Source organism: Ips typographus, linkage group LG11 (assembly GCF_016097725.1).
Source record: "Ips typographus isolate SLU linkage group LG11, UJ_Ityp_2.0, whole genome shotgun sequence".
NCBI lineage: Eukaryota > Metazoa > Arthropoda > Insecta > Coleoptera > Curculionidae > Ips > Ips typographus.
Window position 1 is genome coordinate 5,760,061 of NC_138432.1, and position 16,634 is coordinate 5,776,694.

Below are 16,634 nucleotides of genomic sequence, written 5' to 3' on the forward strand. Positions count from 1 at the left end.
GCGCGACCAAAAGACAGAAAACGTAGACGATAACTTTGTGGCAATGTTGCCAGAAGCTTATCTAAATTCATCCACTGGTTTAGAGACATAATTTTGTTATTGGCCTACTGACATGGTCATTGGCAAGTTTTTACACAAATACACCGAACTAAACACAGATCACTGATAATACATTATCAAATGTTCACAAAATTAATTTTGCTTGCAAGTTCACAGAGACGTTTGACAACATCGCAGCAAAATTCCCGTTTTTTAGGTTTCCTGTCTTTATCTCGCGCATGCTATTATCAATGTTTCTCAGTCAGTTACATGGTTTTCCTATGGCCAGTTTTAGTTTTACCACACCTGTAATAGATAATTTTTTTTTTATTTAAACCTATTATCCATCACTTTTTAATGGTTTTATTTTAATGTTATTTGTTTAATGTTTTATTGTCTGTTTATTATAGTATAATTGGTAAAAATTGAACCCAATTAAAGTATTGGAGATTTGTGGTTTTGAAATTTGTGCGCAACCAACTTTTAGTAAATATGACATTTTTCTATACAGCGCTCCTGTGTTATTTGTCAAAATGTAATTTTTTAAGGATGCCACGCCCTAAAAACAGTCAAAATTGCCATAATTTTAAGGTCATCTCCGAAATCGTGTCAGTTAGAACAAAATGGACGTTAGATTCGTATTATTCAGTTTAAAATTAGTAAAAACACTTTCCCAAAAAATCGTCCAAAACTTGCTTTTTAGGTAAGGAGGGCCACTATGGGGATTTTAGAAACGGTTAGAGATACAGATTTGGTTAAATGGGAGAAAAGTTGCGTAATCATGGCTTTATCAGTGGCATTATCAGTTTTTTATTCCTACGTTTCGTCTTTGAAACCATCATCAACCTCATTTTTTTAAATGCGATCATTATTTTTGAATATCAATCATATTTTAAAATCCCTTTTTATTTCAAATTCAATGATGTATAACACTTTATGGTTTAAATGCGTTTTACTCTGTTTTTTGACCTTAATAAAGAAACGTCCTATTACGGATTTGAAAACTATTTTTTGTTATTTTTTGAAATTAAAAATTGCTAATGCAAATAAGTTGTTTAGGTTATTTAAATAGTTATTATTAATTTATACTTAAAAATAAGAAAAAAAAACAGTTTTCTACAATTCCAAAAGTAAAAAAGTCAAGTTTCATACATTATTGAATTCGGAATAAAAAGGGATTTCAGAATCAACCATAAAAACATCAGGACCGTATTTAAAAAAATAAAGTTGATGATGGTTTTGCAAAAACAAAATCTTGGAATGAAAAACTGATAATTCCACTTAAAAGATACTGACTGAGTGTGTATTGAGTGTGCGCGTTTTAAGCTCAAAATGTTGATTTAGTTTGGCTGTTGTAGTATGTTTACCCAGTAAGGCTCGTTTTGTTTTGACGCCCCCTAGCGGCCGAATCGTGCCGCTAACCAAGCGAGTGTGTCGATGGAAAGCCCATTTCATTGGCTATCCATCGATATATAAAAGTCTATACAAAGTGTCTGAAATAAGTGAGTAATTTAAGTTTGAATCAAACAGTGCACCAGAAAAGTTTGAAATTTTAGGTTAACTTTGGCGCCCTCTAGCGGCCAAACGGTGCAACCGATCAACCAGTGTTGCTATATCGTTGGAAAGCCCATTTCGTTGGCTATCCATTGATCTATAAAAGTCTATACAAAGTGTCTCAAATAAGTGAGTAATTTAGGTTTGAATGAATTACGCAACTTTTCTCCCATTTAACCAAATCTGTATATCTAACTGTTTACAAGATCCCCATAGTGTCTCGTTTCAAGTAAGGGAGATTGGTGGCAATGATTACAATGACTACATTCACAATGCATTTTTTGAAAATCAGGACAACTAATGTCATAAAAACTGTACACTTTCAGTCCTGCACATGGCAGGCAACCGAAAATCGTATGACTCTAAAATGTCATGTCCTGTAGGACATAATAGGTTTGTTCGCAGAGAAAATCTCCAACTAGTAATCAAAGAAATGGTAGTTCATTCAACCAATGAAACTTGACATTTACTGTTTCTGGAATGCCTCTGCGAACAGACCTAATGATTAACGTTTCTTCACAATTCTTATAGCATTTTTTCCAGGTTAAACTTTGCAGTCAATAAATATTACTGTCAGCATTCTAATTCAATCTTGATAACAAACCATTCTAAACGCAAATTATTAAGGTATTAAGTAGCACTGACAGCATAACACCCCCTCAAGTAAATAATAGCGCTAGGTGCGTGATAAGTGGTTGTAAATATAGCTCTTTTATTATTTTAGGCCTGATAAATAATAGTCATAAATTGTAGGTTTTACAATTTGTCCTGTTTCCCAAGCCATTGACTTGTATAATTATGTCATTTTTGGCACAAGTCCATCCAAAGTCAAGTATTTAAAATCTGCCAGTTGAGACACATGAACCATTGTATTGTAAGCAAGCTAACCCTTACCAATTGTTGATTTCTTGTACGTTATTAAGCACTAATTATGCATCTGTCAGTTGCAAACAAGAATTCTCACTGCACGCATTGACCCATTATTAAAGGATTATAATGGTCGGTAGCATGCAATTAACCAACAACTGAATAACAGAATCTGGTGCTTTACATGTTACTGAGTGTATTTAAAAGGGTATTAGTAACCCTATAAAGTTCTTCCCTTAGGGATATCAAATCTCAATGATAAACTGTTTACGTATAAATAAATTGATTTGTGACAAAGAATCGTTATTAGCTAGTAAAGGCCACATGTCCCGCACGTGTCAAGGTGCAAGTCCCACACGCCTCACATTACTGCCAATATTTTTGCAAAGTAATGGAAGTGGGGCCCGCATGTTATCGCAACTATCATCGTCAACGAATAGGCCCTTATTACGAACCTATGCTGTAATGCAATCGATTATGCGGAAAGTATTGTTGCACTTTTTGGGTTGGTATATTCAAACTGACAGAGTCACAGCGTGGAAAAATCCGATATTAAATTTTAATAACCGGACGAGACTATATCGTACGAGGTGGTGGCCCAAGAAAACCCACCCATGTGAAACCCATAATCGAGACATGTAAAATATGTGGCCACCCCATGGAACAGGGAAGACGCCTTAATTACATAGGATATAGATTCTTCGCGTTCCTACTTCCGTGTTTTCATGTCACCATGAAAAATGATACTTTTAATTTGGTTAATTTTACGATCGGTGATTTGAAACCCCCCCTTTTGGTAATTAGTCATTATTCTTTAGTCCCTTTCGCTACAGCGGAACTTTACGGTACGAATTTTCATCATCAATCTTATAATATTAATTTAATTGATGAAGTTATTTTACAATGTTAAATGTTAGTCCGATTTAAAAAGAATCATTTGGCAACAAAGAAATTTCTTTAATACAACTTAATCGGGACAGTGATTTTTTTCGGTCATTTTTAAAACCTTGCTATTTCTAAACAAAACGACAGATTTTGATGCGATTTGGACTACCATGGAGCTTAATTTATTGAGTTTGGTTGATGGAAAAAACTCTGACTTTAATGCACAGCACTGTACTATACAGAGTGGAAAAGAAGCGGGTGCAAAAAAGTGTAATTTTCAAGTAGTCCCCAGTTGTTTTAACATGAGGAAGGGTTGCTTAAGTCAATATCTCGGGACGTTTTAGGCCGTTCCCCAATTAACATCCTGTGACTAAAGAAATATCGATTTATCCAAAAAATGCGACATATTCCCAATGTTGGCAACATTATCCCAGCTAGCAGAGCTACGTGATAATGTCGTCAATATCTGGTGATTAGTCGTCATAAGACGAGATCTGGCCAAAACTTGACGTTTGACTAATGTCGTCATAAAAACTATTTGCAAATGACAACAGATTGACGTTTTTTTTTGGTAATAAAACCTCTTTCTCTTTATTGTGGCGTTTTTTTATCTTTACATATTATAATAGAAGTTACTTCAAACCTTTCATTACACACAATTTTATAAATACAGGGTGGTCCAGTTTTAAATGTCAATAATTCACCATTCGATAGCCCATTCAAAAATAAGTTAACATACATTATGTTATTTTCCTGAAAAATGGTTCCCAAGGAAAATATACAGTCCAGTTTAAAAAATCGGTTTCTTGTCATAACTGTCAGACAGCTGGAGCAATTTTAAACAAATTTAGAACAAATACATATGAAATTAATACTCATTATGTGAGGTTAATGACGTTTCTCGAAACTGTCCAGTGCTGTAAATACAGAAAGATGGTTTTCATTTTTCTGCCTTATTCTCTACGTCACTGGATATTTTTCAAAAATATCAGTTTATTTTGCTTTTCTTGTTTAATTTGACAAAATAAGTATCTCTTATAAAATTCTGATTTCTAACTTCGCTTACGAGATAATTGAGTTATTACGTTCAAAGACCCAAAACCAACCCAACCTAACTTAAAAATTGTCTTAAAAACAGTGAAAATTGACTTAAAAAGCTTATAAACCAATAAATTTACTTTGAAACTGGTGAAAATTGACTTGAGAGGCTTAAAAACTGTCTTTCAGTGAGTCGTTATAGTTTTCAGACAAGTTGAAAAACTTTAGTAGTGAAAATTGACTTGTAGCCATGAAAAACTACTTTATCTAGAATTTTTGACTACAAATTCACACATTTCAACCCTGAAAATTGACTTGGACACCAAAAAGTAACTCTGAACTAATGAAATATGACATCAAAAACTTAAAATTTGCATTTGAAGTAAGTTTTCATCATTTGAAAATACATTTCAATATTTTAGCCTTGAAAATAGTCTTAAATACAGGATACTGACATTAGATTCATAAAATTGACTTGAAGACTAACTTTTAAAGTTTTTTTACTTTGCTTTTCATTTTCTTAGTACTCTGGACTATTTTTAGGGCTTTAAAACTGCTTTCAGCTTGGAAAATCAAGTTTTAGGGTTATCTTCACCAAGTTTTTGACATAACAGTCTTAAACATGCCATTTTACGCTTTTTCAGTATTAAATTGACCTCTAGACGCTTTACTGTGCTTTAAGACTGAAAAAGTTACGTTTCAGACTCATCATTGATGAAAGTAAACAATTTTGGCATTAAATTCTACGATATTAGTCTTGAACACTAATTTTTAGAATTAAATTAGTTCAAAAATTCGGAGTTTTACACTACCTATAGTCTAAAAAGTTGAACGATAGTAAACATTAGTCTAAAACTTCTGTTCTTTGACTATTTTCTACTCATAAACCTAACAGATGACCAAATTTGAATCCCTTTTCTTTCTTATTTTCACGTCAGCGCAGTTTTGGACGTTAATTTCACGTTTTTATTTAAGTTTAAGTGGTTGTTGTGACAGAGCTATTTTGCACTCAACTTCTCATAATCCAACCATAATTTAGCTTAAGTTTTCCTACTTCAGTAGTCTCAACAGTGCAATTTACCATATTATGAAGAATGACTTTAAAAGCATATATTTGACGTTACTTATTACCCCTTTAGTGTTAGAACATAGATTTGACATAAAGTAGCTAAAACTGTTTTAAAGAAAAGAAGAACTTGCTGAATAATTTTTGGAACTACGTTCATAAAATAACGGAAGTAAATGTTTGTTCCATACTTTAGGTATACACAATATGTAAATCTCAGACTGAAAAGACTCCCTTATCGAGCATCTGTCCGAAAATCCCGAATCGAACACACGTTCGCTGTCTTCGGTCTCCTTTTGTTTCCCTTTTATTCTTTTGTTGTTCGGGGGTCCTTTTTTCTTCCTGGTTCTAGTTACCCGTGAAAACAATCGATTCGGAACGGCCCTGACACTGGAACCGTTAAAAATTCGCAGACAAATTCCGAACAGCTTATTTCTGCCAAAACTGGACCTGAAAGGGCACAGTACAAGAAAGGAAGCGCAGCACAAAGAGTTTCTTTTTCGTACACATATAAGATTCTTATCAGAAACAGTTTCCTGTGTTTTTGTACGAAAAAAACTGGATTCCTTTACAGAAGTATAACTGAAAAATTAAGGTTCTTTAACAGGTTGAAAGAAAGTTGGCGCCTAATAATTTCAACATTTTAACAGTACAGTTTAGGATGCCAGGCTCCGCCCCTTTATACTTAAGTCACCTGTAGTGGGGTGGAAAGCCGCCGCCCCCTTTCCTGAAAATATTCCAGCAATCTCGACACGAAAACTCCCCGAAAGTTTTCAGTTTTGGATGCGCCGGGCCATCTAACTCGCTTAATCGAATTAAGCAATTATATCTTCACTTTGAGAAATTAGGTTCGAACATAAATTTCGGTTTTGATGCTCAAAGTTTTCGTAAAATTGAATTAAGTGGTCGCTTATGTTTTTATTAATTGTGTGGGCAAAATATGAGTTTTTGAATTGGATTAATGGCTTCTGTTTGGCTTCTAACTAAAGTAAGTGAACAAGATTAGTTAATTAAATTTTTTGATTTAAAATTGGTTTATTTATACGAAATGTTTCAGACAGTTTACAATGGAATAATTTTCAACCCCTTTTGTGTCTTTGAAATGTCTTAATTAACTTCCCAAATTAATGACCAAAAAATGGTAGAAATATAGAAGAAATAGTCTTAGAAATTTACTTTTGTTTATTCGGAGATCAGGACGTTGAAAATGACCGAAAATCTTGCTGCCAGTGTTGATTATTTTCCTGAACAGTTTCGATCACTTTATAGATATTTTGTTATACTAGTAGTCGTCTTAATTCTATCCAGAACTGTTGCAATTACTCAAAAAAAAATAACGTAATTGAATTACTAATTATTAGTAGTCGCTAAACTACTCAAAATTATTTCAACTACTCACCAATCGTTGAACTACTTGAAAATAATAATTTATATAATTAATTATTGGCTGACTGTATAAAAAATAAAGAAACCTATTCTTTTGTCATCGATTCACAGAAAAACTGCCAGAAGCTCCTAAAAAGTACCAAGAAATTTAAAAGAGGTAAAATCATTTTAGAATTGCCAGAAAAATCTCCTAAAGACTGTTAGAGGCCTCCACAAAGTGTCTTAGAACTTTAAAGAATTTTTTTAAATTGTCAGAAGGCTTGAGAATTATTTTGGGCTTGAGAAAATGTTCCAAATACTGCCAGAGACATTCTACCAGTGTTTTAAACAAATCAGGATTTTTTAAGTTCCAGAAGCTTCTAGAATTATTTTGAATGTGCTAGTGGCCTCTAAATACTACCGAAAACCATCCATATACCCATAAAATTGACAGAGGCTCTACAAATGTCCTAAAAACCGTCCAGGATTTTCTAAAAGCCCTAAAAATTATTTTAGAATTACCAGAAGCCTCTACAATGTCCAAAAATTTTCTTTTAAGTTGCCAAAGGCTTTTAAAATTATTTTGGAATTGCCTGAAGTCCTTAAATACTACTAAAAACCACCCACAAACTGCCAGAGGCAGTTACAAGGGTTGTAAATGTTCCAAAAATTTTTGTTACTTGCAAAAGATCTTGAAAATGCTTTTGGAATTTGTCTAAAATCCCTAAGTACTACTAAAAATCTCCTAAAAGCAGTCAGAAACTTCTACAAGCCCATAAACCGTCAAGAATTTTCTTAAATTGCAAATAACCTTTAAAATTCATTTTTGAATTGCCAGAAGCTTCTACAAGTGATCTGTAAACATTTTTTAAATTTCTAAATGTTTCTAGAATTAATTTGGGCAAAATTTTGACAGAAACACAGCAACGACCCCAGGTGACAACGACTGAACATCCTACGTAATTCAATTACTTTGAATGTATTTTCTTATTTGAAAAGTTGTTAAATTACTCTGTAAGTAATTGAATTACATTAAAGTAGTTCAAAAGTAATGTGTACCGGTAAATTACAAATACTGTGCTTCTGGCAGTTCAAAATTTGACACCGCTTTTCTCTCTGGCTGTACCCAATTTTGTAGTGTTTTTCAGGTTATTAGATAGGAAATTTAATGAGGATTCCAAAAATGTGCTGAAAACAGTCATTTTCTCACTCCAAGTGGGTTTTAAAGGCGATTTTGTCTCTGACTGTTATTTCAAACTGTGTTTCTGTCAGTTCAAACTTTGACACCGTTTTTCTCCCGACTGTACCAAATTTTGTAGTGTTTTAAGGTTATTGGATAGGAAATTTAATGAGGATTCCAAAAATGTGCTGAAAACAGACATTTTCTCACTCCAAGTGGGTTGTAAGGCAATTTTGTCTCTGACTGTTATTTCAAACTGTGTTTCTGTCAGTTCAAACTTTGACACCGTTTTTCTCCCTGACTGTACCAAATTTTGTAGTGTTTTTCAGGTTATTGGATAGGAAATTTATTGAGGATTCCAAAAATGTGCTGAAAACAGTCATTTTCTCACTCCAAGTGGGTTTTAAAGGCGATTTTGTTTCTGACTGTTATTTCAAACTGTGTTTCTGTCAGTTCCAACTTTGACACCGTTTTTATACGTGACTGTACCAAATTTTGTAGTGTTTTTCAGGTTATTGGATAGGGAATTAAATGAAGATTCCAAAAATATGCTTAAAACAGTCATTTTCTCACTCCAAGTGGGTTTTAAAGGCGATTTTGTCTCTGACTGTTATTTCAAACTGTGTTTCTGTCAGTTCCAACTTTGACACCGTTTTTATACCTGACTGTAATAAATTTTGTAGTGTTTTTCAGGTTATTGGATAGGGAATTAAATAAAGATTCCAAAAATATGCTTAAAACAGTCATTTTCTCACTCCAAATGGGTTTTAAAGGCGATTTTGTCTCTGACTGTTATTTCAAACTGTGTTTCTGTCAGTTCCAACTTTGACACCGTTTTTATACCTGAGTGTACCAAATTTTGTAGTGTTTTTCAGGTTATTGGATAGGAAATTTAATGAGGATTCCAAAAATGTATATGTATTACCATCAAATGTATATGTAGAAAGACCTCTACATCCACTACCTCAGTTGAAAAATATATTTTTTTTTGTCCCATATTCCTGAATTAAGATAACACTTTTGTTACCAAAATTTAATTTTTGTTATGTTTGACTTAACTATATGAAACATTTTGTATCAAAGAAGCCAGGGTTGTCAATATTTTTATACGTCGACAAAATTGAAGTCTTAATAGTTTTCAGAACGTTCAGCCCACAAGGCGGGATAATAAAGATCTTAATTGAATAGGACCGAAAGAACGAAGTTAGAAGAATGATCGCCAAATTGGGCCATTGAATCGGGCATAACCGCAAAAGTAAATCCAAAGAAATGTTCAACTTTGAAGGGCAACATACCGAGTATAATACTGGCGGGACCGAGTACAATGGAAATCGATGTTACTCGCCCCAGAATAACGCCAGACATTTTTCGGTTAGCAGCCTGCTGAGACTAGGTCAAAAAAGATCATGCTCTGAAATCGAGTCCGATGGTACGTATACCCTTAAATTGTGTGTATAAAAAAAGTCCGACAAATCACGCACATGTAAAGTCATAAAAAGTCACTTTTAAAAACACCCACTAAAATGATGAAAAAAAACAAGCAGACAGCTAACAAATTACTTAATCTGGCCCCTTTCGTCTTGGCGCTTCAATGTTTTGAAAACTTCTTTCCGTCGCGCTCCTTTAATTTATAAACCGTTGGAAAATCGACATCGTTTAAAGTCAAAGCAACCTTTTGACGAATGGCCGCAAGTGCAGCCGGTCCAAAGGCGCAAAACTGTGCAATTATCGTAAAAGACCAGATTTATGACTTGAGCGAGGCCTTTGATACTGTCACTTTCGCTGCTTAATAATAGACACAGTTTGTGGATGTATACACAGACATAAATTTGTACTTTATTCTCGGGCTGCTCGTTCAATTTAAAAATGTTTTAAACAGATTTCTTGGAGGAGAAGTCAAACAAAAAACCAAGACGAAACAGGACCACCTTTACCACAGCCCAATTAGCTGCGTTGGAGAAAGTTTTTGAGAAAACTCACTATCCAGATGCATTTGTAAGGGAGGATTTAGCGACCAAAGTTAGTCTTAGTGAGGCTCGCGTACAGGTAAAGTAATTTTACACAAGTTTATTACTGATTTTAAAAACTATTACAGGAATATAATAAAATTGTGTTTTAGGTCTGGTTCCAAAACCGTAGAGCCAAATTCCGAAGAAACGAACGAAGTCTCAGCATTCAAAATTCCCCCAACTCGAAACTGTCAGCCAAACCCCCTTCCCCCGTAGGAATACCATTGAAGCCTGACGGTTTAAACCACGATAAAGGATTTCCTTACCAGAATTCCCCAGGTCACCCTCCAGACCTGCAGTATGTGATGCCTTGGAAATGTGCCTCTTACAGCCAGTATAATCCTACTGAAAACTTTTATTCCAATAACTTAAACAGTACTTTGTTTTCCTCCAACGCTTTCAATTACAGTTCAAATGTGTGCAATAGGTTAGATATGTCTAGTTTTCGTTATAGACAAGAATTTAATTTGTAGTTAAGGATTTATTTATGAATAAACTTTTTTTTAAAGAAACTTGAGTATTGAGTAACAAAAAAATCAAGATAACGCAGTCATAAGTTTGTAACTAGTCTTTTTCAAGTTATCAAGAAGCGCCATTTGAATATCGTTCAAACTATATGAGTCGTTTTCATTAAACCTTCCTATAATATCTCTGAAAGCTTCGTTCATGCTTTCTTTCACCACTTTGTTTATTTTCTCTTTATCTACACTTTTATCCTGTTCGGTTATTTGATTTCGCAGTTGGTCTAGTTGGATTTGTTGTTGCTCTAATTGAAACTTCAGTTCTTTGTTTTCTTTATCTAAATTTGCCACCATTAGTTCGCTGGAATTGTGAGCTTGCTCCAGTTCGTTGATTTTAATATTTTGGCTTTGGATGATTTCGGTTTTTGTGTTTAAGTCAGTTTTAAGCTGGTCCATGTTCGTTTGTCTGAAATTAATTATTATCATCAAAAAACTAATTTAACTAGAACATTTGTGAGAAAGTCTTTAACAAAAATATGTACTTATAAAACTTTGTACTTACTAAACTTGATCTAAAGACTATTTCATTTCTACGGGTCTTAAGTACGCAAAACCTTTCAAAACTATCAAAGAAAATAATCTGGTGACCAAAAACAAATCCCACACATAAATAGAAAAATGATCGATAAGTTTAAATTATTATAATAATAAATCAATTGTCAAAACTTTGCCGATGCTTTAACGGTTTGCTAGAGGTACGTCAATAACGTCAAATTTTCGTCTGGTTAAGAGCACAATAGCAATTGCGTCACTGCTCTTTGCTGTGGAACGGAGATTAATTCAACCTCCAGTCTAACATTCAAAGAAGAGTTTTAAGAAAAAACCCTTGTTGTAGTCTTAAATCTTCCCTTTACTTACTAAGACTGGGAAAACCACAAACTATACTATTATTATTCATAAATAATGTTTAAATTTAACATACAAATATAAAAAAAACTTACATCAACTCTAGTTCTTCTGTCCGATTCTTCTCAATCAAAACCCCGTCCAACTCCTCACATTTTTCCTTATACTGTGTCTCCATCTTCTGCAACGACTTTCTACACCTCTCCAACTCTGTAGCTAAATTATCAATCTTCAACTTTTGACACTTAATCTTAGTCTGCAAACTACTAGATTCGTCACGTTCCTTGATATTTCCATTACTATCCCGAGATTGAAGCACGCTGTTCAATTTTATATTTATTTCAGCTAAGTTAGCTTTCAGCTCTGCATTTTGGGCAGCTAGAAAGTTGCCAAACCCCAAATCTGGCATTGCTTGTGCATATACCAGATTTGTGGGATTTAGTGCTATTGGATTGTTGCTGTGTGGGATAAAGTAATTGTTGCTCATGTTGGAGAGAGTGGTGGTGGTTGTAATTGGTACAATTGGGCTTAAGGTTTTATTTTCTACCGAACTTGTTCTTGATTTTCTTGGAGCCACTGTCGGTTTACGAGGGGGTGAATCAGTGGAGCTTGAATCTGAACTTGAGTCTGATAACTCACTTTTTGTTCTTTCTATAGTTATTGGTAGAATGGAGTGTCCAACTTTAGTAATTTTTGAGAGAATACGTGCTTTTGAGTCAGTCTTTTCATTTTGGCAAGTAGCAGAAATGTTATTACTTCTTACAACTGACTCATCTTTTTCTGCAATACTTTCACTAGTTTGATCAACTACGACGCAATCTTGTTTGGAGACAAATTCTGTAAAAGTCTCCAAATCTGAAGTGGAATTGAAATTTAAATTCCACAGTTGACTGTTGTAGTCGTTAAAAGCCAAAAAGTTATTGGGGTACTTAAAGAATGTTACACTTGTACCCAGAACCACCCTGATTAGAATAAAATCCTTTTTCTGGTAAATTATCATATCATGCAGACCTGTTGGGTTGTTTTTAATAATCGCCACCATAAATTTTCCCAAGGACCTATTTTTGCCATTTTCTCTGTAAAACATCAGTACTTATAAAGCCTCTTATAACCTGCTAGATAAAAACTTACAACTTCCACAACACAATGACTTTTGCTAAGAGAACTGCAGACTGGCTTTGTGAATCACCTTTACCATCAACACTGCTAATGTTGTTGTTAGATTGCGTTGGTGAATTAGAGTTATCTAATGGTTTTGGCTGTTTGGGAGCTGTGTATGTTAAATTTGAATTTCCTTGGACATAACTAGATGATGAGTTGAATATTGAGGAAAGGTTTGAACTGTAACAAAATAGAATTGTTGGAGTTTCATGTGTTTGATATATCTGTTATAAACTTTTGCAAAAACTGATTTTCGACAAAAAATGTTTAAAAAATAAATAATATATTAAAGATGGTGGTTGTGGGTGTAAATTAGTGTGCCATGGTTTAAAACATTTATATTAATCCAGTTATAAGGAATTCATGCATATACTAAATCAGATTGTAAATTGGCTAGTCCCAAGGGTCACTTGAGTTATACTCAGTATACAAAATAAATAAAACTTGCAAAGAAAAGAACCACAGATATAGTTTTTAAAATTAAATAAAATTAGTAACAAGTACCTTCTTAATTAATTTAAAAAATTATTATACTTAACTTAAAAAGTAATTTTCCAGTAATATTTCATTACTTAAAAAAAAAACAGAATATTAGGATGGCATTACAGTAGAGCCATCTATAAAGTGTTTCAAAAACTATTTGTGGTGTGGTAAAATGACTGATCAATGACATCAATGATCACACAACATGGTGACTGTCGGTCTGCCAGTTTTAAGACCAGTTTAGTGGTGTAGCTTTTTTGAGTAATCAGACTAGTTTTATATTGTAAACCCAAGGATAAAATTGTGTTTAATAGAGAGAATAGAGACACTTTTTACTTCACTTCTCTCATGATAATAATTATTGTATCTTTATACATGTTTAGTTATTATTCTAGTGAAGCTACTTAGAGAGAATATATCATTTCCAGTATCAAACATAATCCACAGATTGTCTGCTGCAAGTCTTCCAATGAAACAAACCAAATTGCACTATCAGAAACAATATTCAAACAGTATTAAATTATCATTTAGATATTGATATCACACTCATTAATGGGATTAGTGAATTTGATGTGTTAATACCAAATAACAGTCATGTGAGAAACTCCATACCATTTTAAGTTTCTTTAAGATGACAGGTGTCTTCATTTGACACATGCTCACTTGGTTACTATGAAGCTAGAAGGTTCGTTCCATCGTAGAAATGTAGCCCGTAATTTTTTCTTTTAACTAAACACAATTTTTGTTCAAAATAACTAAGATATTTTACATGAAATACAACAGTGTAACTGTACTAAAAATATTAAAGGTGTCACAATTTGAAAGCTCCTATGACAGCTAGACGGTTTGTTCAAACGTCAAAATGTAGCTCATTTCAGCTTTCTTTTCTCTCAACACATTTGTTTTAAATCACAAATAACCAAGATATTGACTGGCAAATAAAGCAGTGGAACTAAACAAGTTTTATTGAAGATGTCATAATATGACCCCCTGGAGTTAACTGAATGTTCTCTGATGTTTCTAAAGCACAAACTAAGTATTAAACTCCTATAAAATATCATGTAAACTATTAGAACAAAGGTACCTCTTTACCTTAAGTTAACAAAAACCCAGAATAAAAAATAAAAAATACATAAAATGTAAAACATCAAACGTACTTACTTTGGAGAAAGTACAAAATCATCATCATCATTTTCAAACATTTTTTTAACACCTATTGGAACAAATTCTTGAAATTGGCCTAATTTGTTAATAATAATAATAATATTAGTTTGACGTTTAATTAACCTCAAAATTTAAGGTTGTTTATAAGATAACTTCTGACAGTCGACAGTGACAGATTGAGGTTAGTAAATGCAGTAATCAAATCAGAGATGAGAGTGAACTGGATATCTTTCTATCTTTGTCTAGCCTTACATACACATTGGCGAAAACTGAAACAAAAAAAGGTACGGCAACTCCTGTTAACAGGACTAACATAACCTTAAATTCCAATTCCATGCCGATTGCCCCAATTAATAGATTATAAAATTTTTCATAAATAACAAAATTCTGATTGAAAATTAGTGGGAATAGGCTTAATTTACGTCTATTTCTATGGAAAGTATTATTGTTCGCACACTAGAATGCCTGCAGCTATAATGGAGTGTCCAGATTTTGGGGAATTTCAGGTAATTTTTATGCAATCCCTAAAATGTTAAAGAACTAAAAACTCTTCTAGGAAGCTTTGAAGCTGATGCGTAGAAGCGACGATATAATAGTGAATACAATAAACTCCACTATACCAACAGATTCATTTCATGCAGATGCTAACCAAGCTTGCAAATCTATTTATGAACAAATCCAACAGGGACATGATAAGAGGGAAAATTTTATCAAGAATTGCATTTCGTTTACGTCCGGCAACATAAAGAGACTGAAAAATGAGAGGGAAGTTAAGGCTGATGACCACCAAATGTCCAAAAATCTTAGGGCCGAACAAACCAAAGTATGTTTTATTTAATCCTGTAGTACAAAGCTAATTGTGAATTATTATTGTTTTTAGCTGAGAATGCTTCAAGTTGAACTGTCAGTGGAGGACATGATTAAAGAGAGGTCACTTAAAGTCTTTAATGACAGATGTAGACAATATTTCAAGCCAACTTTATGATATAAAATTAGTTGGCAGTAGTAGATAGTATTGGTAAAAATTATACACAGTTTTACTGTATTATTATAGTTGCAATAAATTTGATAAATTTCTTAACACTGTTGTTATTTATCTAAGGAAATGGAAAAACTCAGTAATGTCATTAATGGTATATTTCTTAGAATCAAATTTAAAAACACACTTAACGCTTTCTGCGCAACTGCAAAGAGTTCCTCCTGAGCCAAGCAGCCCTTCTCGAACCTCCCTTTGTTTGTGAATATCTGTGTCCCTTGCCCAAGCCACGGGATGATCTGCCTGCAGAAGTTTTACCGCGGAGTTCACGGTGCTTGTGAACGGCATTTACAATCCAGTTCACTTTAGGATCACGTCTGATAGCCTAAATTTGCATTAAAAAAACCAATCAACAAACTACCGTTTCAAGAGACTAGTTTAAATAAATGTGGCAGAGTTCTAGATAGTTTTTAACTTGAGTTATTAAAAACATGCTGGCCAATGCAAATTGATCTAGCACTGCTGCAAAAGTTTCACTCTTATAGCAAAAAAAGTAAACTGATCGGCAGTGCAACAAAAATAGCAAAACCAAGCTTGAGTACTTACATTGTGAGAGGGGTCAATTAAAATAACCTCAAAGTATTTGTATGAAGAGTCTTGAGCAACCCAGTAAGAGTTGAGTACTCTCAATCCTCCACATCGTCTTCCCACACGTTCCTCAGCAATAGACTGGAGGTTACGGACCGGTTTCAATTCATTCACTCCATGACTTTTAGGTTTGCCATAGGTGGCTCCTTTGGGGACTGGGCGCTTACGACCACCACGACGTACTCTGATACGAAAGATTACAAAACCTAAAACACATGTTTGATGTGTTACAAAAATGTAAACAAATGGGGGTTTAGACCAAACGGAGGTGTTTAGTTATTTTATTAGTAATACAGTGCAAGTACCTTGTTTAGCCCTGTAACCTAATCTCCTAGCCTTGTCAGGGCGGCTAGGCCTGGGGGTCCTGTGAAGCTTGGTCAATTGTCGGTACTGCCATACGCGTACCCTCAACAAAAACCTTAACACATCACTTTGTTTCTTCCTGTACAGCTCCTGGATGTATTTGTAAGCTCCCATGGTGGAAACCTGCCGCAAAAACACCAAAATAAGCCCCTTTTGTTGTTAACCTACATCTGTTACCAGATTTCACTGCACTATTTTAATCAAATTACTTAAATAACCCAAAAATATCAATGTAAAATTACTGAAACTAGTTTGGAGAACAGTTTAGAAACTTAAAATCTTGAGTTTTTGTTAGGATTCATTATATTTTTAAGGAAAAACCATAATAAAAATATAGACGTACCTACAAATATTTTAGTCGGTTTTGGAAAGGAAGGTTGACACTGTTGACAGATGCAGAAGTGATAGATGAGATGACGTTTTCTGTATCGCGGACATTGAAAGCCACGTTGCCAAGTTGTGTTGGACG

General features: G+C 33.8%; 4 protein-coding genes across 8 annotated transcripts; 2 read left to right on the plus strand and 2 right to left on the minus strand.

Moving 5' to 3' along the window:
* Positions 1-1,415: 1,415 nt before the first annotated feature.
* LOC145735132 (retinal homeobox protein Rx2-like) lies at positions 1,416-10,516 on the plus strand. Of its 4 annotated transcripts, XM_081988899.1 has the most exons (5): positions 1,416-1,541; positions 1,596-1,722; positions 9,130-9,423; positions 9,874-10,040; positions 10,114-10,516. In XM_081988899.1, the coding sequence occupies exons 3-5, from the start codon at positions 9,264-9,266 to the stop codon at positions 10,474-10,476; spliced, it is 690 nt and encodes a 229-aa protein (XP_081845025.1). In that variant the 5' UTR covers positions 1,416-1,541; positions 1,596-1,722; positions 9,130-9,263; the 3' UTR covers positions 10,477-10,516. The 4 variants fall into 4 exon arrangements, with proteins under 4 accessions (XP_081845025.1, XP_081845024.1, XP_081845026.1 ...); XM_081988898.1 differs by lacking the exons at positions 1,416-1,541; positions 1,596-1,722 and adding an exon at positions 6,222-6,437; XM_081988900.1 differs by lacking the exons at positions 1,416-1,541; positions 1,596-1,722 and adding an exon at positions 6,222-6,437 and having other exon boundaries at positions 9,137-9,423.
* LOC145735130 (uncharacterized) lies at positions 10,047-14,333 on the minus strand. Of its 2 annotated transcripts, none has more exons than XM_081988896.1 (4): positions 14,176-14,333; positions 12,502-12,711; positions 11,466-12,446; positions 10,047-10,930 (listed from the first exon to the last, which is right to left on the minus strand). In XM_081988896.1, exons 1-4 carry the CDS (start codon positions 14,214-14,216, stop codon positions 10,540-10,542), a joined length of 1,623 nt encoding a protein of 540 aa, XP_081845022.1. In that variant the 5' UTR covers positions 14,217-14,333; the 3' UTR covers positions 10,047-10,539. The 2 variants fall into 2 exon arrangements, with proteins under 2 accessions (XP_081845022.1, XP_081845023.1); XM_081988897.1 differs by having other exon boundaries at positions 14,172-14,321.
* Positions 14,334-14,486: 153 nt separating this feature from the next.
* Ccdc58 (Coiled-coil domain-containing 58) lies at positions 14,487-15,259 on the plus strand. The gene is made up of 3 exons (XM_081988904.1): positions 14,487-14,684; positions 14,735-15,001; positions 15,059-15,259. Exons 1-3 carry the CDS (start codon positions 14,640-14,642, stop codon positions 15,161-15,163), a joined length of 417 nt encoding a protein of 138 aa, XP_081845030.1. The 5' UTR covers positions 14,487-14,639; the 3' UTR covers positions 15,164-15,259.
* Positions 15,260-15,300: 41 nt separating this feature from the next.
* Positions 15,301-16,625, minus strand: RpL15 (ribosomal protein L15). The gene is made up of 4 exons (XM_081988903.1): positions 16,509-16,625; positions 16,108-16,288; positions 15,761-16,008; positions 15,301-15,539 (listed from the first exon to the last, which is right to left on the minus strand). Exons 2-4 carry the CDS (start codon positions 16,277-16,279, stop codon positions 15,345-15,347), a joined length of 615 nt encoding a protein of 204 aa, XP_081845029.1. The 5' UTR covers positions 16,280-16,288; positions 16,509-16,625; the 3' UTR covers positions 15,301-15,344.
* Positions 16,626-16,634: the final 9 nt, after the last annotated feature.

Excerpts from the sequence above, each read along its gene's own strand:
- LOC145735132 (XM_081988899.1), top strand. The coding sequence starts at position 9,264 with ATGTTCAACTTTGAAGGGCAACATACCGAGTATAATACTGGCGGGACC. Across the intron at positions 9,424-9,873 it reads CTCTGAAATCGAGTCCGATG|ATTTCTTGGAGGAGAAGTCA; the intron begins GTACGTATACCC and ends TGTTTTAAACAG. Across the intron at positions 10,041-10,113 it reads TTAGTGAGGCTCGCGTACAG|GTCTGGTTCCAAAACCGTAG; the intron begins GTAAAGTAATTT and ends ATTGTGTTTTAG.
- LOC145735130 (XM_081988896.1), bottom strand. The coding sequence starts at position 14,216 with ATGTTTGAAAATGATGATGATGATTTTGTACTTTCTCCAAA. Across the intron at positions 12,712-14,175 it reads GATTTTGTACTTTCTCCAAA|TTCAAACCTTTCCTCAATAT; the intron begins GTAAGTACGTTT and ends ATTTTGTTACAG. Across the intron at positions 10,931-11,465 it reads ACAGAAGAACTAGAGTTGAT|ACAAACGAACATGGACCAGC; the intron begins GTAAGTTTTTTT and ends AATTAATTTCAG.
- Ccdc58 (XM_081988904.1), top strand. The coding sequence starts at position 14,640 with ATGCCTGCAGCTATAATGGAGTGTCCAGATTTTGGGGAATTTCAG. Across the intron at positions 14,685-14,734 it reads CAGATTTTGGGGAATTTCAG|GAAGCTTTGAAGCTGATGCG; the intron begins GTAATTTTTATG and ends AAACTCTTCTAG. Across the intron at positions 15,002-15,058 it reads TTAGGGCCGAACAAACCAAA|CTGAGAATGCTTCAAGTTGA; the intron begins GTATGTTTTATT and ends TATTGTTTTTAG.
- RpL15 (XM_081988903.1), bottom strand. The coding sequence starts at position 16,279 with ATGGGAGCTTACAAATACATCCAGGAGCTGTACAGGAAGAAACAAAGT. Across the intron at positions 16,009-16,107 it reads AGGTTACAGGGCTAAACAAG|GTTTTGTAATCTTTCGTATC; the intron begins GTACTTGCACTG and ends CATGTGTTTTAG. Across the intron at positions 15,540-15,760 it reads TAATTGACCCCTCTCACAAT|GCTATCAGACGTGATCCTAA; the intron begins GTAAGTACTCAA and ends ATGCAAATTTAG.